At 35.2% G+C, this 21794-nt stretch overlaps 4 protein-coding genes and 1 long non-coding RNA gene across 18 annotated transcripts; 1 reads left to right on the top strand and 4 right to left on the bottom strand.

The window, feature by feature from the left end:
• Window positions 1-237: 237 nt before the first annotated feature.
• Window positions 238-14181, top strand: LOC107263049 (glycerol-3-phosphate acyltransferase 1, mitochondrial). 11 transcript variants are annotated; one of them, XM_015729853.2, is made up of 15 exons: window positions 238-406; window positions 3668-4116; window positions 6280-6398; window positions 6799-6983; window positions 9321-9476; window positions 9562-9956; window positions 10029-10452; window positions 10535-10700; window positions 10791-10975; window positions 11066-11252; window positions 11310-11533; window positions 11601-11711; window positions 11823-12015; window positions 12098-12602; window positions 12733-14181. In XM_015729853.2, the coding sequence occupies exons 2-14, from the start codon at window positions 4055-4057 to the stop codon at window positions 12283-12285; spliced, it is 2595 nt and encodes an 864-aa protein (XP_015585339.1). In that variant the 5' UTR covers window positions 238-406; window positions 3668-4054; the 3' UTR covers window positions 12286-12602; window positions 12733-14181. The 11 variants fall into 11 exon arrangements, with proteins under 11 accessions (XP_015585339.1, XP_024936186.1, XP_024936182.1 ...); XM_025080414.1 differs by lacking the exons at window positions 238-406; window positions 3668-4116 and adding an exon at window positions 2886-3061 and having other exon boundaries at window positions 12098-12347; window positions 12449-12602; XM_015729852.2 differs by lacking the exon at window positions 238-406 and adding an exon at window positions 2948-3061.
• On the bottom strand, window positions 7353-8595 carry LOC107263057. The gene is made up of 2 exons (XR_003058378.1): window positions 8480-8595; window positions 7353-8411 (listed from the first exon to the last, which is right to left on the bottom strand). It is a non-coding gene; the product is annotated as an uncharacterized LOC107263057 (long non-coding RNA).
• Window positions 13525-14878, bottom strand: LOC107263051. The gene is made up of 3 exons (XM_025080543.1): window positions 14827-14878; window positions 14521-14766; window positions 13525-14446 (listed from the first exon to the last, which is right to left on the bottom strand). The coding sequence occupies exons 1-3, from the start codon at window positions 14876-14878 to the stop codon at window positions 13950-13952; spliced, it is 795 nt and encodes a 264-aa protein (XP_024936311.1). The 3' UTR covers window positions 13525-13949.
• A 997-nt stretch (window positions 14879-15875) lies between these two features.
• Window positions 15876-18136, bottom strand: LOC107263052 (tektin-3). Its single transcript, XM_015729859.2, has 7 exons — window positions 17642-18136; window positions 17312-17544; window positions 17137-17246; window positions 16864-17012; window positions 16564-16786; window positions 16336-16490; window positions 15876-16271 (listed from the first exon to the last, which is right to left on the bottom strand). Exons 1-7 carry the CDS (start codon window positions 18055-18057, stop codon window positions 16061-16063), a joined length of 1497 nt encoding a protein of 498 aa, XP_015585345.1. The 5' UTR covers window positions 18058-18136; the 3' UTR covers window positions 15876-16060.
• A 209-nt stretch (window positions 18137-18345) lies between these two features.
• On the bottom strand, window positions 18346-21603 carry LOC107263054 (inhibitor of growth protein 3). Of its 4 annotated transcripts, none has more exons than XR_001536597.2 (6): window positions 21078-21603; window positions 20559-20630; window positions 19626-20487; window positions 19350-19548; window positions 19086-19255; window positions 18346-18961 (listed from the first exon to the last, which is right to left on the bottom strand). XR_001536597.2 is itself a non-coding variant. In XM_015729863.2 (6 exons), exons 1-6 carry the CDS (start codon window positions 21103-21105, stop codon window positions 19139-19141), a joined length of 1194 nt encoding a protein of 397 aa, XP_015585349.1. In that variant the 5' UTR covers window positions 21106-21601; the 3' UTR covers window positions 18346-19138. The 4 variants fall into 4 exon arrangements, 3 of the variants coding, with proteins under 3 accessions (XP_015585349.1, XP_015585348.1, XP_015585347.1); XM_015729863.2 differs by having other exon boundaries at window positions 18346-19255; window positions 19626-20043; window positions 20128-20487; window positions 21078-21601; XM_015729862.2 differs by having other exon boundaries at window positions 18346-19255; window positions 19626-20046; window positions 20128-20487; window positions 21078-21598.
• Between the last annotated feature and the right edge of the window lie 191 nt (window positions 21604-21794).

Below are 21794 nucleotides of genomic sequence, written 5' to 3'. Positions count from 1 at the left end.
TTAATCGTTAATGCTTTATATTGATATTACTATTCCTTTTAGACTGCTTTGAATTTTTCGAAAATACTATACTACATATGATATTCCAAAAATATTCAATTTAGAAAATCGACTTTTAAATACCGTGAACAGTTATTACGTCAATCTGTCTTTTGTGCAAATAATTTTTCATATTGAGACCAGTTTCGCACATGTACATATTTGAATTTGTTCACGTTCGGTTGTCATTCCCGCCATCTGCCACAGTACTATTTCAACGAGAAGAAAGAGTAGGCGAGCGAGGTCAGAAATGTATGTGAATGTACCACCTGTACGACGTGCCTCGTACATTTATATGAATGTTAAATAGTGAAGAACAGTGAGCAGTGTTCTATCCCAAGTGATTCATCGCCTATCGAAATCAACGGTAAATCTGTAAAATTCATATAGTCCAAATTCTCGCAGAACCCGGTCTTAGGTTATGTTACATTCAACGCAACCAGAACGAGTATATAAGATTTATTCAGAAAAACGTGTACTAAAAACGAGTTTCCTAATCAGTACGCCAGAGGGTATTACCTCTCTTATTTTGGTTATTTTTTTTATATTAAATTGATAAAAAGAATGCTCCTGGTTGTTAAATATCTGTAGCAGATAATGAAAGAAAGGTCAAGTGTAAAGTGACTTTACTTTCTGTTTTAATGTTTGGAAAGTTTCGTAACAATTTTTTATGAACTTTGTCCGTAACTTTTCTATAATAGATAATTACTGTGACCAATTATTAACTGCTACACGCGACAGTAGAGTTTGTAATCGATGATACATTTCCAGTGTTTCTCGTATACGCAATATTCCTATTTAATAAAAAAGGAAAAAAATGACGCAAGATCAAGCCTGATATCATATCATCCATTTTGCGCAAAGGTCACGATCTTCACTAGAGAATTAAAACGAGTCAACCTAACTGTCTACTATGTTCGGCCTTGTAAATACATTGCGACGTTATTGAATAGCATCTCCGCTACAAGGATTTAATTATTCTTTTTATAATTATTAATTTATCCAATTTCTGGTTGTAGCATAAGTTCAACATACAATCTGCATCTACGCTTAATTATTCATTATGCTCTTTAAAAAAACTTCGAGGAACTTATCGTAATTTTCTTTATTTTATGCTTTGCTCATTCCTCTTTTTAGCAATTTGAAAACCATGTCTTTTCTTCCACAAACGGAGAACGTTGCCAAAAATCGGTATTGTTGTTAGCAAAATTCGATATAGTGATAACCCTCATTCATTAAGTAGAAAACATGATCAGATATTATAATTTTAATATAAATGACATACATACTTCTTCGTTCACGGAGAATCGTTGAAACAACAAGAAGTATAAGATCATTGCGTAACAGGTTGACAGTGAAATTATTAATACTGTATATTTGAACCCGTTAAAAAATATTTTACAGAAAATAATAATTCATACCAACATAAGGGATCGATACAATTTTTTACATAAAAATCTTGTAATTCTTAAAAAGTACCGTTAGCACATGAGGGACAAAGATCGTAACGTCCTTCCTTCCTTTCCTTATGGCTGCCTCCTCAATGAGGAGATGTGCCAGTAGATCGTAACGTCAAGAAGTGGAAAAGAAGTGATCTCTGAGAACCGTTTGTCGGACATGCTACATTCGCGTGGGAGAGATATTCTTCTTAAATTTGTCACGCTAACTCGTGTGGTCAGTTGCGACTCATTGCTGGTGCTTAACTTCTGGTGTCGTATTATCTCCATTAACAACATGGATGATTCGAAGACCCGCCTAATTTTATCGGCAACTATAAACTGACTCTCGAATGACCCGATTCTCCGTTTAATGAAAAACTTTTTGATTTCGTAAGACATATTAATGAGATTAGACAGAATTTTGTCTGCATATTTTTTTTAGTGTCCCGTGTACTGCGGTGTTATCATGTTTGTTATGATTATGTATATTTCTGTTAAACCAATAGGTGCAACGACACGACTGCTGTTGCATATATATAACTCGTGAATTAATCCCATTGAAAGCCATTAACGTTTTTTGTCAGAGCTTATTGTACATCAATTTACGCACGCCCATTAAGATTCCCTGGTCGTCCAACCGTAATTTGTTCATAGGACGATATATTAATGTCTTCGTGAATTATGTACTGTTATTGTTATATAAATCGATTATCCATTGGTAATAAATCAGATAATGGTCTAGTTTATCATGAATTGACCTATTAGAAAAAAAAAATAAAAATGTCACGCAAAATTTTTCTCTTAATCGCCATTAGTACCGGAAGCTCTTGATATTGTACTTGAACTCTTGTAAATGTGTTCAAATATTGATTCTTTATCTGGAATACAAATTTAAAAATTGACTATTATTCAATAATCACCGGAATAAACATATGACGTTTCTTGATGTGAGAATCTTTACATCGCAGATTGCATTATGCGCATCGAGTTCAGCGCCGTTATGGTGGGTCTGACATGAGAACAAACGCAGGACACGATTTAGCCAAGTAAATTGATCCATTATTGGATCTCGTTGAAAATTCTAATAGCTGGTACGATCACGCTCATAATCGCTGCATGCTTGCGTGTCTTTCCGTTGATAAAGCATTTCGTGAATTATGAATTTGTCATTGTTCCATCCAAGAAACAGTATATTTTCGCTCACAGCGCTTCGTAATCAAATAATACATTGGATGTTGCTGTCTTAGTACATTTATATCTCGTTGAATGCACGGTCGTTTATTTTTTTAGAATTTTTTGATTACTATTTGAAATCTTAATTCCATATTTTTTTTAGCTTCTCGCCCCGTCGTTATAATTCTCACTACTGATAAGATTCGATGCTAGCTGTTTGACCTCTAATTGTCCAGGGGTTCTTCTGCAATGGAAAGTGTTCAGAGCGACAGCGTATACCGACATTATCGACTGAGCTTTTACTCGCCACTATCCACTATAGAAGCCACGAGTGCCGACAGCACAGTTACGGCTCGGTCCTCAAATCGGCTGGCCACGATTTCGCGTCCGTGGATCTTTTGCCATAATAGGTACTTTGTTAGCAGTTCTCGCAAGATAACAACTGAGAATCTTTGAGTTTTTAAAAATTTTCCTTCTCTTTCCTCCTACGGCACTGGCCTGATCCATTCCTTGGGAGGGAAGTTATTTAAACTGGAGTTAATTCGACTGGATTGAACAAAGATTGTTTGGCTGCTGCTACGAAAGGAGCAAAATATTTTTGAAAAATCAGTACCGTGTTTTAGAATTATTTTTCATGTGGAATTTGAAAATTTGTGTAACATACCGTACATTGTCATATTGACGTACTTCAATTCCAGCATCGACAACAATACGAAATTCAAGTCAACACTTAAAATTAACGTTAGGTAGTTATATATATACAAAACTTTCCGAACGTTTGCTTCGAACAATTTGTTACTTCGCGACGGTTCCGTTTTCCTTAATAATAAAATTTCAAACAATTATTTGACGAAACTTAATTAAGCTAGCGGTTGTTGCACCGTTATTTCCATGAAAATCCCAATGATCGTACAATATACATAGACATAATTTTTTATCAAATAATCGGTTAATTAACGTGAGCCATGGAAACTGTATAACATATTTAAAAAATCGTTATTCATTGATACTTTCAGTTTGTCAAAGACGCACAAGGGAGCTCCTTCAAACCATTGTCATAGCGTGCTTTCCATCGTTACTCAACGTTGTCCATAGAAAGTTTGTTGTGACGATGGATCAATGAACTGACATAAAAAGAACATATCCACGGTGTAACTCAAAAGACGCTTGCTGATTTAACTTAAGGGCCAGAATGAACGAATATGGAGTGATAAACAGTGTATGCTTCGTAGCCATCAATGTTTTTGAATTAAATATTTCATGAACACTGATCGTCAGACACAATAATTATCTTCGTTAAGAAGTAGTCATCAGTCGCTCCCAACCCAGTCGCTTGTCAAAACGACGGTAACGCATTCGGCTGGAAATTCATTTGTTATGAAAATTTTCTATGTCATTTAAAAATGGACGGACTCGTGGAAATCTTCCTCTTTTGCGGTGTTTTGTACTACTTCTTCAACTTGAGGTAACGTGGGATATCATCTTATTCTTTGTACATTAATATACAACGAAATATTTCAGTTAAAAAATATAAAAAATTGCCACGGTTACTACTATCGTGAATTGTGTTACCAATAAAATAATAATTGAAAGAACTTTGTGTGAAAAGAGCAATTAAGATTGGATATCTCAAACGTGGGCATTATGTGTGGAATGAAGAAATTTTCTAGACCTAACTTTAATTCTATATTTGAATAGCACGTTACCCTGATAAGGAAGAGGTCAGTTGATCTTTACTCCTGGATGCATCTAATGAAACGTAGTCACAATAGGAATTCTCTAAATATATTATAGGAAAACTGTAATTAAACAAGAGATTGGGAGAAGCATTAGAAAGTCTAAGGCCCTTACTCATACCTCTCTTTTAGCGTTAAGAGACGCCTATTAGTCGTTAGAGGACAGCAGATAGCAGTCGATAAAAGACGTCTCTTAACGCTAAAAGAGAGGTATGAGTAAGGGCCTAAGAGTTATTAAATAAATAAAAAATGAGATCTCCCCATTATTTCTGTATAATCGTCCGATCAAAAGTTAAAAATGAAAAACAAAAAGTTTCCACGTGCAATATACGTGATAATTGCATTACAAAGTAGAACTGCGCAATTTGATCAATACGTAATTTTTGTTGCTTCCCTTTTTCTTTTTACTACCGCCTGGTAGAATTAATCTCCAACGTTGTCAGTGTAAATCTCTGTTAAATGTTGTTTGATTTTTCGGCAATAATTAGGCTAATCGAACTTTGAGCTTAAAAATACAACCAAGATTAACGAACATTATGACCTTTTTACAGGGTCGAAGCGAATTATTATCGATTTCTATTAAAAAAAAAAGTTGAAATCATTATTGCGCAATAAATCGGTGAATTATTGAAGATTAATATTCCCTTAAACTCTAACACTCAATATTAATCCGTATTTCTTATGAATATACCGATTTACGGGATACGGATCATATAAGTAATAGTAAAATGATATGATACGTATTGACTAACAGATTGATTGACCACGTTGACAGTATTATAGCAGAAACCTAATGAAACTCAATCTTATATAATTTCTTAATCAGAATAGATATTTACAAAAGTTTATCCTACATATTTTTATTTAACTCTGATTACCATTTTCTAAGCTACGAATTGCATGGTGTTGCATAAAATTCAAATGCCTTCGATGCACTTGCTACATACCATTGAAATGCATTGAGCGCAGGTCATGTCCTTGAAAAAATTCGATGACTCGTATTATATGCCAAGAACAAAAAAGAAAGTCAATGCATCATTTTACAACGGAAACATATTAAAAATTAAAGCCAAGACAAGGTACACGTTACTTTATATTTCTCATGGAATATTCATCTTAATCGACCCTTAATTCGTGAAGAATGCCACTTGCGACGCCACTGTAAGAATCAGGCGATCCTAACAAACGGTAACTTGGTAGTTCTCCTCTAGGGAGGTTCCTTGGGGTACAGTATATATATATATATATACACACTCATATATCTATATTCTATTCGCGGAGACCATAACCGTACATAAGAGTTAAGAGATTTACGTTGAATGACAAAACAGTGAACATCCAGTTTGCCAAACACGTTTGATGTTAATAGGTTATCTACCTAATGTTATGGTGAAGGGTTTGTAAATTTTTCATTAACTTCATAGAAATTTGTACAGCAGATTTTGAAGCCAGTGTGAAAGGCGAATCTGTCAAGTTGAAATAGACAATGTTCGAAGAAACTGAAAAAATTGTGATAACTCAGGATTGTCACTGTCAGAAGTGATATAGATATGTCACTGTCAGAAGTAGTCAAGCTTGGCAGATGGTGTAAATAAATGTTTGGTTAAAATATCGAAGAAATTCAATGATTCTTATGTAACAAGGAACGTGTCATTGACCATGATGACTTTTAGAGACGATTATTATGAATAGATTCAGTCGGTGTAGTGCTTTAGAGGAATTAGCGTGATATTAGTTGGTGCGATATAGGAACAGTATTAAATACGTATCAAACCGAATCTATATTATATTTCAAATCTTATCCTAAGATCGATGATATCGATTGTTAGGCATCGACTTATTTTGTATCGAGCATTTACGGAAATGAAACGTGTAATATCTTTTTTTTCTAGAGCGAATAATATGGTAGAAGTCTTTTCTACTCGGTTGCAAGAGGTCTACGCAAAATGGGAAACGCGGACGGACGTGACGCGAAATTCGGAGCCGGCCGCATCGCGATTCTCATTGGACGGTAAGAGAAACTTGACGTTAACAGATTTTTTATTGCCAGTGAATTGTCTGAATTGGTGTCAAGTTACGAATTGTCAAATTCATGAAATTTCACAAGCTATTCATAATACATATATTTTCATCTAATCGAGTCGTAGAGTAATCAAGTGACTTTTCGTCAAATGAATCATAAAGGAATATTTGTATGTGTTAATATAGTCAAATCAAGTCACACACAGAGAGTTCTAGGAAGTTGAGAAAATTCACTAAAGTGCAATACACGTATCTGTTGCGCAACGAGAAAGTACACTACGTATGCAAAGGAATCAACGGAGTATAAAGAGAAAAAGAAATCAAGATAGTCAGCGGACAGTGGGAAATAAAGAAATTCTTTGATAACAATTGTAATCTGGTATTTGTAGGATTGCGACGTGTCGGGCAACAAGTGACGCAACAAAGAAGACGCGTCAGTAGCAGAGAACAGATTCGCAAAGTCCGGGAAAGTTCCTTGTACAGGATCAAGGAGGCCGAACCACTTACACCAGCTGTTTTTAGAGCACACTCCTTTCTCCACTTATGCTGTAACAGTTGCACCCCGTCCTCCAAGGTGAGTTATCACTGCTGGGAAGGTCAGCGAAGAGGCAAGCGGATTTCTAAGGCTTCGAGAAATGTCGCAGCCATCATGATCGTACGGAACGATTATCGCGCCCACGTTTCGGTCCCATTTTTTCTTCTCTTTCTCTTTAATGCCGTACGTGCGTGGTAATTAAAGTTACGGGTTATGGATTGCGTACAAGGATCGACGTCCTCTAACATTATGTAATGTTTAGGTAGTACCTAGCTGTTTATTATTTCCACGGCGATTTGCCAGGACGTGTAAACCGTTCGCGGTACTTAGAAGCACAACATGATGTGTCCGTAAAAGAAAATTATATAGTTTAGTAAACTTGCAAGGTTGTCCTCTCAACGCGTACAATTTATGTACTAGTGACATATATTGTGGATTGAGTACAAGATTACATACTTTCACTCTTTTTTGGTAAAAGATAACATTCTTTTTTTTTAAATCGATTAGTATGCTCTGATTGAACTTATAGAGAGTTAATTAAATACTTGCCATTAGGATTTAATTAATATAATGATCTGCAGTGTGCAGTGTATCTTGCCAATAGATTTTAGAAACGAATTCAACAATATGAGGAGTGCTTGTGAAAAAGTTTAAGATTTAGTACACCTTTCGGTATTGGGTATTGCATGTATTATTTTTACTTTAATTTTTAAAAAAGAATTTATGCCTGACAGAACATTAGTTTGCTTGGGTCCATACTTCATAATATTCAATCAAGAAAATAATGTGGTTTTTTTTTCATACGAGGACATAACTTCCTTGTTTATAGTAGAATACATGTCAATCAGGTTTTTACTTCCACCTTTGTTCGTTATAGAACTACATGTATTTGCCAGTTCTTCCTTGAGACTGATTTAGATGACTATAAAATAGTGTGTACAGAGGCGATTCGTGTCTTCTGTAAGATTCGCATAACGGACGTGATATTCTACCAAGAGAATCACGTGATTTAGTAATCTTACATGGCTACAATTTCTGTCCCCATGCTGGCTACGCATGCCATTCTCTGGGTCCAAGCTCCTCCACTCTTACTCTTTTCTGGTAACAGTCGACATCTGTGCCTTCAAGCCGTTACCTATGTAGCCAACTGGTGGGGCAGTCAAGTCTCAGCCTTCTACCGATGACAGAAAGTGTACCTTCATCTCTAAGATAAGATGGAGAACACTGATGAAATTTATCTAAAAATATTGTCTCGTCTAACACTCGTTACAATTCAATCGCAGCCGCACGTGCAGAGAGTGTGTTTAGGTTTTAGACCGAAAAAGATTGCTTACCAAAGGCCAGGTCGCGACTATCTTTTTTATGCGGTTTGCTGTTCTTAGGTTACGTAAGACACCCGACGTCTGCGTTCAGTGGGATGCGAATGAAATTCACTTGGCTGAACGGACTACGCGATTCGGTGCGGTACTGAAAGAAAAAGAAAGAGTTTTTGGTCGATTTTCACGATTTTCTATATACGTTCTTTGAATATTTACGTTGCGGATTGGCGGGTCTTCATACTTAGAATTGGAATAGAGATTTGGGGATATTATTTATTTATCTTTATGCGTGCTTGGTTATGCAACTATCTGCGTTCAAAATGCTCCACTCGTCAACAAAGTTTTGAGCATCTCCTAGTAGTAGAAACACGTTTGTATTTTAGCTATTAATTTATTTGTTGAATTTATATATTTTGATAGAATTGTTATTCATTTGAATAGAGAATCCTGCTGTTATACAAAATTCTAGATAAATTGATCTAATGGTTTTTGACAGACTGATTTAGATTGATTGTGTCAGGTAATATTTGATAGATTTTTCAACTCTATTATTTCGTAGCATTACTCGTTTCTGATTTTCATGCTGTCCACGTACATGGAAATGGTCTATTGCTTCTGTTAAAATTATTCGGATAGCGGGGAAGTTTCGCAAATTAAACCTAGATGGCGAGTCACTTTAGTCGAACGTGTTATAAATAAACTACTGCACGTGCTTTTTTGCGCCTTGATATGCACACTGAAAGTAGTATTAGTATTTTTATTAGTAAAATTGAGTTTACATGACTGATTAAAATGCAAGACGAGCCACGGAGCTTGTTTACGCGATGGTTGCGAATTGTTGTTATTCGCGGACACGTGGAGCACGTAAGTATGTTATTTATATTTAGATATACATATAGATCTAGACCGTTCCATATTAATTTCTTATGACGAAACTTATGGACTCCTAATCAAGATTATAGGAATAGTCCCTAAAAATTCATATTCCGTTTCCGAACCTTGAAAGTTCTTCATTATAAGTCTATACTTAATATACTGGAAATTTGATCCATTGCAGAATTCTCTGGTGAGCACGACAAGCAAGCAGTATCAGATAGGTGGAAAAGACATATTGATAGTCGATCCTGGACCAAGTCTTATCTCGAAAATCTTTCGACACATATCACATGTCTACAGCTTCAAAAAATACGACTATCCCAAAGTCACTCAAACTGTGAGTATTTGAATAATTAAGTCGTCGTTTTTCTATCGCGAGTTCATCTTACTATCTTTACTTTCTGTTCTTATGTGTCGATTAGATATTGAACGACGAGAGGCTAAAGGATGCTATCAAGTTGACAGCTCGTGACACTGTGACTAGTGAAGGATGTTCTGAAGATAGTGCAATGGCTAAGGCCGAAGCACGGGCCAAGACAATATTATTGCAGATGCAAAGTAATATTAGTGACTTTTTACTCAGGATAACAATATGGGTTCTTTACAAACTCCTCCCGTGTATTTTGCAATCCACTGTCGTACAGCCGTCGCAAATAGAAATGCTCAAGAAGGCAAGCGATACCGGTTTGCCATTGGTTATGTTACCGCTGCACAAAAGTCATTTAGACTATATAATGATTAGCTTTCTTATGCTCAGCAACAATATCAAAAGTCCGCTTATTGCTGCTGGTGACAATCTAAAGATTCCATTTTTCGGGTAAGATTATCATGAGTTATGCACGGGTTTTTGTCGAGTCGGTCGTGCTCAAAATAATACTTTTGTTCGCAGGAAACTTTTGAGCAGCTTAGGTGCCTTTTTTATAAAAAGACGCATCGATCCTGTCTTGGGGCGTAAAGATCTCTTGTACCGTGCGGTTTTACATACGTATGTAATGGAGAGCTTACGTGCTGGACACAATATTGAATTTTTCATGGAAGGTGGCCGATCGAGAACTGGCAAACCTTGTATGCCAAAGGGTGGTATTTTGAGTGTTATTGTTGATGCCTATATGGATGGTACGATAGAAGACGCTTTGTTGGTACCTGTTGCAATGAATTATGAGCGCCTAGTCGATGGAAACTTTGTCAGGGAGCAATTGGGCCAGCCGAAGAAAATGGAAACATTTAGATCAACGATTAGCGCTATTTGGTCTACTTTAATGGGGAGTTATGGTATTGTTAAAATTGAAATTTGTCAGCCGTTTTCTTTGAGGGTGAGATATATTTATTCATCTCTTTCGCATGAGATATTGAATGAATGGTTAAATTTAATGAACAAAACAACACTGCCAACAGGAGATGCTAAAATCCTTCCAAGCGCAACAAAATAAATTACCTGTCACTGGTACCGTGGAGAAAACATTAAAATACACCATGTCTACTTCATCTTTGTATGGAACTGACGTCGTAGTCGAGGAACATCGTCAGCTGGTTGATAGCATTGCTCGACATGTTGTGTATGGTAAATAAATTAAAAAATACGACCTTCTCAAAACATGATGTTCATAAGGAATAATTTGAATTTGTATTTAACAATGTGACAAAATTTTAGACTCTACTAAAGCTACACCCATAATGACGACGAATGTCGTTGCTTTCCTGTTACTCAATAAATTCCGGGATGGTTGTACACTGGATAAGCTCGTAGAAGCATTTGATTCTATAAGGCAAGAGCTGGATTGGCTTGATAAAGTTGTCGCTTTTTGCGGAGAAAGCATTGATATCATCAATCACGCAGTCAGTAACATCTTATAACCATTGTGCACTTATTAAAACTTTATCATTATATATTTTATTTTAATTTTCTCGTATATTATCATTCTTCAGCTGGATATTTTGGGTCCAGGTTTAGTCCAACAGCAACGTCAAGAAATTACAGAAACCATTGAAGGACAATCAGTCCGAAAAGAAGTTATAACGGCGATTAGACCTGTTTCTATTTTGCCAAACGTTATCGAACTATCTTACTACAGCAACACCATGGTCGTTCATTATATCCTGGACAGCGTAGTAGGTAAGAGATTTCAACGATTATTCTTTAATATTATTTTAAAATTGTATTTACTTTCAGTGACTGGATTGTACGCTGCCTTGCAATCGGAAATAAATGATCCAAAGGCCATTGCCGAAAATGACATTAGCGTTTTTCAGGATGTTCTGTTGGAAAAAACGCTCAAGGTCTGTGATATTCTTAAATACGAGTTCATTTTTTGCAAGCCTTGCCAAGATTTGGAGCAGGTCGTACTAGAGGCTATAGGTAACCTTGCGGTGACGGGCATCATCACGTTGAAAGAGGTACGTTTGGGGTTTACATGAAAAAAATATTGTTAACCGAAATTTGTAATTATCATATTATATTCAGGAAAGTTATTTGCAAGATGAAATATGGAGTAAAAGATATGCTAAAAATTTCGACGACAGTTCGGATGAGGAACATAATCGTAAGAAACAATCGAAAAAACTTCAGTACAAGGTATATAAAATTTCAAATATGCAACATTCAAAAAATTTATTTCGATTTATACTTACTGATCATTTTTATATTTATTTTTATTTTTTTTATGATTGAAAATACACTTTGCAGCTCAGCTTAGATCCTGAACACTCCAGTCGCATGGAATTCTTACATACGTTACTACGACCATGGATAGATACATACACCTATAGTGCCTTTACATTGAGAAAATTAGTCGGACGATCCTTATCCGAAAGAGATTTAGTGTGTGAAGTACTTGCAGAGATAAAAACAAATTTAGATCGTGGAATTGTCAGCTATGGTAAATAAAACGTTATTATAGTGTAACATAAATTATTTACAAAGGATAATTTCTAAGGAGAGAATGCATTTATTTTTAATAGGTGAAAGTTTATGCGTAGACCCCATAAAGAATTCTTTCAAACTTTTCGAAAAATGGAATGTCCTCGAATGCCATCCCCAGGAAAACGTAAAAATTTACTACCTAAAGGAGGAGTACGATGAAGATTCAGCAGCTAACCAAATATACGAAAGCATTGCGCAATTTAAATGGACAAGAAATATCGACTGAACGAGTACATCCCGTGACTGATATAATGAATAATTAATCTTTTTTTTTATTTACACCGAAAGGTAACTAATTTGACTTCAGATTTTTATTTTAACGATACGTACTACAAATGTTCTTTTGAGTGATGTTTGATGCATCGATATGTACTTTTTTTTTCTCAAAGATGTTTCACACCGACTCTAGGCAACTCCTGTACAGTTATAGAAATGTATGTGATAAGATATGCGATGTTGGGACGTTGTATTATATAGTCAGCCTAATATATTACCGTGCTACATATTCAACGTTACTAATATAAACTTCTCGCGTAGTAGATGGTAATTCTTGCTATTATTATTTTTATTACTAGCGTACTGCAGAGATGTAAACTATCAGAAACTAATTTTGTTATGGATTTCGAAAATATGAGATGGTTATAATAAAAATTTATTTTAAAACTTACCACAGGGATCCTGAAACTAGCTCTTTATTGCATAGATGAGCTTGGAATGTCTTTAAAAGATCCACATCTTCTTTGTCCATCGATAGTAAAGTATTTCGATGATCCACGTAATTGTGGCGAGATTCAGACCAAAGGTAAGCAAAGCAAAAACACCTTTCAGATGATATAATTGTAAAATTCGTCGTTCTGAAGAGACGCTGCCTAATTGTTCATATTCTTGAGTGACATTCTGAATCCAATGCGACAAAATGCCAGCCTCTAAAACCATCCGGAAATATTTATTGAATCCAGGAATCATTGGGTTTCCTTTGCGCAGTACTAGTACTACATTGTACGTAATTGATGGTTTCAGTAGATGAAAACCATACAGCGCTGAGTAGTTCCTTTGATTCAATTGATATTCTGCACTCATTTTATTTGTAAAAACAGCCTGATTTCCATCCGTAATTACCTGTTTTAAACAGTTAGGAACATTCGAACAGGGTACATATCTCTTAAGGATCTCTTTATCGACTGGATCCGTATGATCGAAATATTTTTCGGCTAGGTCCATAAAAGCTGTAAGTAATATTAATTTATATTAAAAAATAGTGAAAGGTACAATCGCTCAAATGAAATAATTCGAGCATGACGTTTCCTATTTTTTATAATGGCGAGCGCTATACGTTTTCTATAATAACATGATATTATATAGCATAATATACATATAGAGAATCATAACAATTTTGTATTCCGATCAGAGCTCATTCTTTGTCTGCAATCACGTGGTACTAATTGTAACGTATCATCGCATAGTATATAAAAGAAAGTGCTCTATTTTTATAGAAATCATACAGAACCTAGCCATGTATATGTTTATTGCAATTCGTATAATAATTACTCATTCGTAATCCTGAGTCAAGAACATCTTTTTGATTTAAAATTTCATTTTTGTATATATTCGTCACTAGCAAGCTAAGTAACACCATTTTGTATGCATTATACAGATGTAAGCAGGCCAATATCCATGGTGTTTTCAAGAAGCTTATGACTGCTGATTGATATACCGTTCCAATCCCATTTTCCAAAAGAGTTCCCCAGGTCCATAATAAATAGTTACGCTCTCCAATCATCTTTAACATAAATGCTACACATATGAGAGTGCATACTGTAGCTAACCAAGTTTCAGTGGAAAAACACATAATCCAACTAGACCACTGTAAGGACTGTTCGACTTGTGGTACTACCCATACCAAGGAATCCTAAAAATAGAACACAATGTTTGTTTATCATAGTTATGATAGTTTATCGATATACGTACTTGTAAATATGGCTCTGTAATGTCAGCCTTATCTAAATGCCACAGTTGGGGTATTATAGAACCAACTACACCATCGTATGGAATCGTTTCTAAATTCTTATCAGATATTGTGGCAATTAAATTAAGTCGGACTAATAATTTGTTACAAGCAAGATTAAGTAATTGTTCTTCCAAACCCTTTTGTTTTGAGTCATTATTTCGTAAAAAGTATGGCTCCCATACATTGAATTCGATCGTAAGATTGCAATTTTTAAACTTTTTTGGAAGTACTGGTAGACCAATTTTATCGTTGTATAAGTATGTTTTATTTGTCATAGTTCCCCCGAATCTTATAATATTGTGTATTTTCGGTGGCCCACAATATCCCTCTGGATAGTAAGGACGCCACGTGTATGTCTCGTATACAAAATTTTCTTTATCTAGAAATACCGTGAACAATAATATTAATGTATAATGATAATGTTATTTTAATTACTTTTAACTGCCATGTCACCTGCTTGCATATTTTCTGTAGGAATAATCACTGTGATATTGTAAACGAATTTTTTCCACAACTCAGTTATTATTTTTACGGCAGACTTTTTACTTTCAGCAATGCAAATATAAAGTGCTCGAGGATTCCATGTAGATGAAATATTACGCTCCAGCAAGTCCAGTATCGTATTATTGAACATTGGTATAAAATAAGTTTTTGGTTTTTTTTGCGAATACATACCAAGTCTACGTTTAACTGTTCCATCTAAAAACAAAAAGTTCCCTTTTCTTCTAGTCTCACATAAATATTTTATTAAATTCGTACCAGTAATAAGAATAGAAATATGATTAATGGTTTTCAGAATGTGATCAACCATGCCATCGTTACAAAGAGAATATTTTTTCAATAATAAAATTTCCAAAATTTCCGAAGATTTATTATGCAGTTTTACTAGTTCTCCAATTATCTCTGCAACATGCTCATTTCTTCGATCATCCCGTTCACAGTTGACCGCATTAAAAAAATGCACATTGTGTTTTTTAGATTTGCCCAACAAAATTTTATTGGCATTCCCATATAGTGAAATTATCCAAAAGGCCACAGAGAGTGTCTCAAGGTAACGAAAACTATACATGTTTTTGTCGTGAGAATGTAGCTCCTCTCAAAAGTGACTTATTGACACTGAATAAAACTTGCGGCTTATGAAGTTTGTTAAATATTCAAATAGTTCATTTAAAACTTATTACATGAACTTCTTTAATAATACTAAGGCATCACGTAAAATTTCACCTTTTTATATTAATTTTTTCTGAAACCCCTATGTAAATACTTTTCGATTCCGTTATCAAATAACAGTGATCGTTCGATAAATGAAATGCGAGACATGGCACAGACTAGTTTAATTTACTGATAAGAATTTTGTTTTAATGCTTACACACAACTTTTCTTTTACGTTGAGCATCATATTTATTTAATTGTTTGGCTAAACATGTGACTTCAATTTCTTGAACCAGACTTACACATTTATCCGTACATTAACGATTCATAACGATACGACACAGTAAATGTAAATAAATAGGTTCGCGTGTACAGTAGTCAACCCTTATAGTTTTAAATACGTTATCTTCACTTTATTGCAGAAACACTTATTGATATCGCGATGTAAATTACTCAGGGAATCGTAATTTCCCATCAAACGCAAAGTAAAATATTAGCAATTCTTTAAATTTCTTACTAAAGGATGTGATTCAGACAACACTTCAGCTGTGTAACACATTATATCTCTGAATATAAAATTGTAACATTACCGATATCTTATTATTCTATAATAATTATTTAAAGCATACCATATACAGCGAGTGGGAACAATATAGTGATATAAAAATAAATATATTATACAAAATACATGTAAATCACAACGTTATAAGACAAACCCAACAAACACAAGAGTTGTTCATTGCTCAACCATTACTTGGTCTATCGATTAAGGAATTGAACCAGGAAGGATCGATCATTGATCTATTCTCATGTGTTTATTAGGAAGAATATCGATAACCTGTCAATATACAACAGTAGCTGTAATAGGATAACTTCTTCGCATTCCCATGCATTTTTCACGATCCACAAAAAGTGCATCGACCTTTGCTTTGAGATCCGTTTCTAAATTAGCTCTTGTGCGTAAAAGTTGTTGATGCTGCGCTTCACTTTGTTGCACCTTAATATGCATGTCGTGTATCATAGAATTAATAGTTTCCACTTCCGATATCATTCTAAACAGTGAATTAGTTGAATTTTACAACATACAATAATTATATAGCATTACACAGAACGTACCTAAGTTGCGCATAGTCCTTGCACAATTCTAATTGTGGTCTATGAGTTCTTGCTTCTAAACGTGTATGTGCCACTTTCAGAGCTGCACTTTTATCAGCTATAGCTTTGCGCATTAATTCTAAATTCTTTTCAATATTGAAAATCTCCTGCTGAATCTACAATTGTAACGTGAGAAGTTATTTGATATTAAGGCATATTAGAATTTTATTGGGCGTCGTCAAGGCTTACCTTATATAAATGAATTAGGAGTTTACTCTTGGCTTCGAGCATCTCTGCAGATCTTCGTGCCAAAGCATTATTCGTATTGCTCCAAGCATTCCACATCTCTTGTGCCACGGCATTTATCATGGTTTCAATGTCGCTACGTAGCTGGCACGACGTTGCTCTTTCATTTTGAGATTTTTTCACAGTGCTATTCGAAGCCTCTGCCCAGGACTCGGCTTCCGTGATACTAAAGGAGATTGGCAATGAGAGTTTTATAAGGGAATTTGTAATATTTCGTTTTTCATAGAAATTGTTTAATTTTACCTGGGATCATATTTCTCGATCCCGCTATAATACTGTAGACCTCTACTGAAGTTATTTAACTGATGACACATGGTATCAATCCCCAAAGCACCTTCTTTATTCTTAATATCCATATCTAATTCGTTTTGAACTGCTCTGCCTCTTTGGAGCTGAAACATTTTTTTTTTTAATGTAATTGTAGGAAAAAATTTTATGTACATAAGTATATTTTAATTGTGATAAAGATATAGTGTTCTTATTATTTCATATTTTTTTCGTTAATATGGGGTTTACCTGCTTTATGCACTTGTTGGTAAATTGTTCCAATTTTTTTTGACAATTTAGTACCGTCTCAATTTCTTTAAGCAGTGCTTGCTCCGTTTGATCATGCACAAGTTCGGTACCTAAAAACATACCAGAATTATATAAGAAAATTGTCAACTCAACAAATTATTTCTGTAATATGTACCTTTCCGTGACTCGCGATTATATAGACACTCTTGAGCTATGTGCAATGGACCTTCAAGATCCTGTATAGCTTTATTAAGTGTCTTTCTACATTCTTGCATTTTCTCATTCTCAATAATTATTCTTTCCAATTCAGAAGCTACTTCATTGCGCCAGAATGATATGTCAGTGATTCTTTCACCGAGCTTTCGACCTGTTTCCTTCTGTCCATCCTGCACCCTCTCATCAGCTTCCCTGTACGAAATCAATGAAACAGCAAATGCTATATTACATTAACTAAACCTAGTTTAACTGGAATATTTTGTGCAAGGACGTAAAATGGAAAACGAACCGCATCAAACGAACAGTATCCTTCCGTAATGATTCAGAGAAATGTCGATTTGAATCAGCTTCATTATAAAACCTTATTTGATTTTGCACCCACTCATACGGTGTATATCTTGTGTAGAGAGCAGTCCTTGCCGCGTGACTTGGATTTCTTTGAAAGCCATATTTTTCATGCATACTTTCAAGAGTTGTCCGATTCATTGCGGAATATTGTCGATAATAATCAGAAGCTGAAGGATCCAAATATTTGGTATCATAGGATTTACTATATGTCGTCTTCATGTCCGAATTTATTGGCTTCAATTCTTTAGTTTGATCAATACACATCAGAGTCTGATCTATCAAATTTTGTTGATCAAAATTACGGGCATATGACGTTTTATAATGATCAGCCATAAGGACAGGTTTGTTAGGAGCCATATTAATTAAATCTGTTTTTAAGATTGTTAATATAACGGAAAAATAATTTTAAGATAAAAGTTTAAGAATAGTAGTGTAAAGATTAAAATCACTTCGCCGCCATAATGCGGTGTGAAATCCGGTACATTATTTATACATATAAGAAAAATCATCATCAGTAGTCAGTTGTTTCATGTTTTGTCAATGCTTTATGTGTCAATTCAAAAGAATGTTAAGATATATGACGTTATTTACATATTTGGTTCCAAATGGATAAAGTACATAATAATAATTAGTACAACGAACACGACCGCTGTATCTTTTGCTTTATTACACATTTGAAGTTATTACATATCTTTGTCCAGAAACCAGACACTTTTGTATATTTCATTTTTTTCTCTGTTTTTCCTTGTTTTCTGAAAGCGTAGAACACGTATAATTTTATTGCTCGCTCGGTTACGTACTCAGCAAATTACCAAGTGGATTTCGATTGACGAGTTTATTCGAAACACATTAAGATCATTTTAAGTTATATGATGCCACATAACAATATGGAGACAATTTGTCGGTTCAGTACCAGTGTTTCCATAAACAGGAACAATTTTAGGATCGCATCCTCGATTTCAGATCGTAAAAGAATGCTTTTGATCCGTTCTCCTTTTGCAAAAAGAACTAGGGAAAGTAATATGAAAAATTCATTACACTCAGCTCAGTTCAGAACGGTGCAAAAGGACATTGACGCCACGAAAGGTTCCTGGCTTTTCAAAAAACAGTCTTCCCTCACGTAAAATTGAATGCGAAAACGCATATATAACACATGGATCATAAGTAACACCATCTATCCTATTGTCCCGTTTAGACGTAAAAGAAGAGAAACAGACGGCAAATCGAAACTATTTGCCTAAAGTCATCCTGTCTTGCTGCACTTAAAACAAAAGCCTGGAGTTAACGACGCAATCACCACTTCTTAAATTATAAACGCAATTAAAAAGTCATATGAAATCAGAGTTGACAGTTTCCTATGTAAGCTGATATTCAACAGACAGTACCTAAGAGGTAGTAGCAATCCTTTTTTATTATTATTCGATTGATTATACCGCAATCAGTTTTTCCGTCCTCCACGTCTCTTCATAGAAGATGTACACTGAGGACAGTACCACTTGCCCTTTGGTGGAGCTGTTATGCCCACACATGGATAATGGAACCATTCGAATGGACACTACGTACAAGAGATAAATGATTATAATAATTTTCAAACGCCTTTTATAATAGATTCTGTATATGGTCCATACAGTTTTATAAGCTGTACTTACATCAGAGTTGTCACAGGCGACCATATCTCCATAAGATACCTGATTACAAATACAATATCTTGGCTCATTAGGGTCGTAGGTCCAATCTGGATTATCTGGATCTGTACCCGCAACAGGTGCGGTCACTACTGGCGGTGAAACAGGTTGCTGAACTGCGGCAGTAATAACACTTGAGCTGGGAACAGTAGTTGTTACTTTTCTGAAAGCAAATATTTTAGAATTAGTTCATTCTGTAATGTGTTTCTTTTAGAAGATTATGTAAACCACGTAGCGCACTTCTTATGCTTTTTAGTTGTTTCTTGAATAGCTGCTATGGCAGTTTGAGCGGCGCCGGCCAATTCTCTACTGAACTCAGCTGCATGGACCCCACCAGTGTTGATGGCTTCATAACTAGCTTTCAGACTTGCAGTTCGTCTTCCTTGTTGCATCTGCTGCGTGGCAGCAATCGCTTGCGAAGCTGCTGCTGCAATGGCATTACCACCTGCACCAATATGGCCAAGATTATAGCTGACTGAACCGACTGAGTTGGCAATTGCGTTAGGGGTTGGTGGTAGGTTTGTGGCAGCAATAATGGGACCAGAATTGGCTGATGCTGGTCGAGACTCAGGAAGACTCGGAGGAATTTTTTCTACCGCTAAACGTTTCTCTATTGATGCGGACGATGCATTTGAGTCTCTCCTCTTTTCTGCTCGTGCTGCTGAAGAAGGAGATATAATTTGGTTATGTGAATAATACTTTTTGATATTAGTTTCCAATATGCTGGTGCGAATTGACTTACAATGACTGTGATTGTCACGGGATCTACTTGGTGTAAAGCTATAACGATTTTCCTTTTGACTACTATTCGTAGGCGGCTGATCTAATTCCAAGGAGCGCTTTTCCAAAACTTCAGTAATGCCCTTGTTATCAGCCTCGAGCTCCATTTTAAATTTGTGCAGTTCTTGATCTAATCTTCTTAGATATCTATCCACCAAGTCGTACATCTGGTTTGCTAGGTGCACCTTTTCATCCGCATCCTCTAATGTCTTGTAATACTCTTTCCTAATTGTTTCGTATTCCGCATCCTTCTCGCTAGGTTTCATTTTCTTGGCGTTGGAGAAGAAGGTTTTCACCTTCTTTTCCAAACTGTCCATCGAGTCTGAAGAAAAATTTGTTGATCTCTAACATCGTATTAACAGAAGGACTTAATTGATCGTATAATTGGCATACTTTGAACACCTAAGTCCATCTCCCTCATTTCAGTAAAACGGTCCCTCAACTCCTGTGGGAGATGCTCGATCACTGAAATAGTAATAAAAAGTTATTCAACATAACCAAAAAAAGAGGATAGAAAGAATGCTCATATAAAATCCAATGAATCTAAATATATACTAAACTTGTGTGAATTATGAAATTATATTTCAATTGATCTAATCATTATCAGTAAATAAGAGTAACTTAAAAATGTATCATTGAAGATAGATGGTTGTACTATCCAGTCGAAAAATATTGAGTTAACCAAAACGTATGAAACTATTTATCATAAAAGTTTAATAAAACGAAAGTACCTGATGGATTCTCTACAAAACTAATAAAAAAATTATTTAAATTCCGTGTAATTGCATGACATTATCAATAAAAGTAGCATGAGAATCAAATTCCCAACACTTGCAAGAGAGTGTATATTTAGAAAGGGTAGTACTCTTCCCAAAAGACTGAGTGAGCTGAGTCCGCTTCATTTTTACGTACTTTCAACATAATCTTCCAAGTAAAGCATCCTTTCGTGCTGGCGTATCCTTTCCGAGTCCTTAAATTATAGTTATTTACAATTTTCTACAAGGGGGTGTGTGCCGCTGAGCCAGGTTTCGTGAAAATTGCAGCAGTCGATCGGAAGCGTGTTTACAGCAACTGAATCTCTCGTTGCACCCGAATTTTCACAATTTTGCCTGTATAATTTCTAGTCGTGTAACATTTTTTAAAATCATTTTTTATCAAATATATTACTGTCCAGATTGGAAATCATTTTATCTTAGAACGAATCTCGATATAATATTTGATTTCTCGAATATTATCATAGAGTTATGTTTTTCGGAGTTCTCAGCCATGTTTTAAATTTGCATCAGGGACGGCTTTAATAATGGGACCCGGGCCCTAACTCTGTATGAAATATTTCCACGTTTTCAAAATACATATTAAAATTTGCTAATATTTTACACAAATTTAATCAGAAGAATAACGCTTAGATTGTTCAAGGAAATTCAGTTATTGCAAAGACTTTAATTTTTGTTCAACAGGATGATTCGCCGTAGTCCAACAAGAATTGCCCTCAGACTAGATGATCTCCAGGAATATGAAGCAATGAGAACAGAACAAGAAGCAAAGAAGGAATCTGAAAGGCGTGGAAGTTTCAATGCTCCTACTTGGAATCAAAAATTACCTCAGAGTGTAATACAAGAGAGAATTGGT

Source organism: Cephus cinctus, unplaced genomic scaffold, assembly GCF_000341935.2.
Source record: "Cephus cinctus unplaced genomic scaffold, Ccin1 Ccin1_scaffold0132, whole genome shotgun sequence".
Taxonomy (NCBI): domain Eukaryota; kingdom Metazoa; phylum Arthropoda; class Insecta; order Hymenoptera; family Cephidae; genus Cephus; species Cephus cinctus.
The sequence above is the reverse complement of the archived record's forward strand: the minus strand, read 5'-3'. Positions and strand labels throughout refer to the sequence as shown.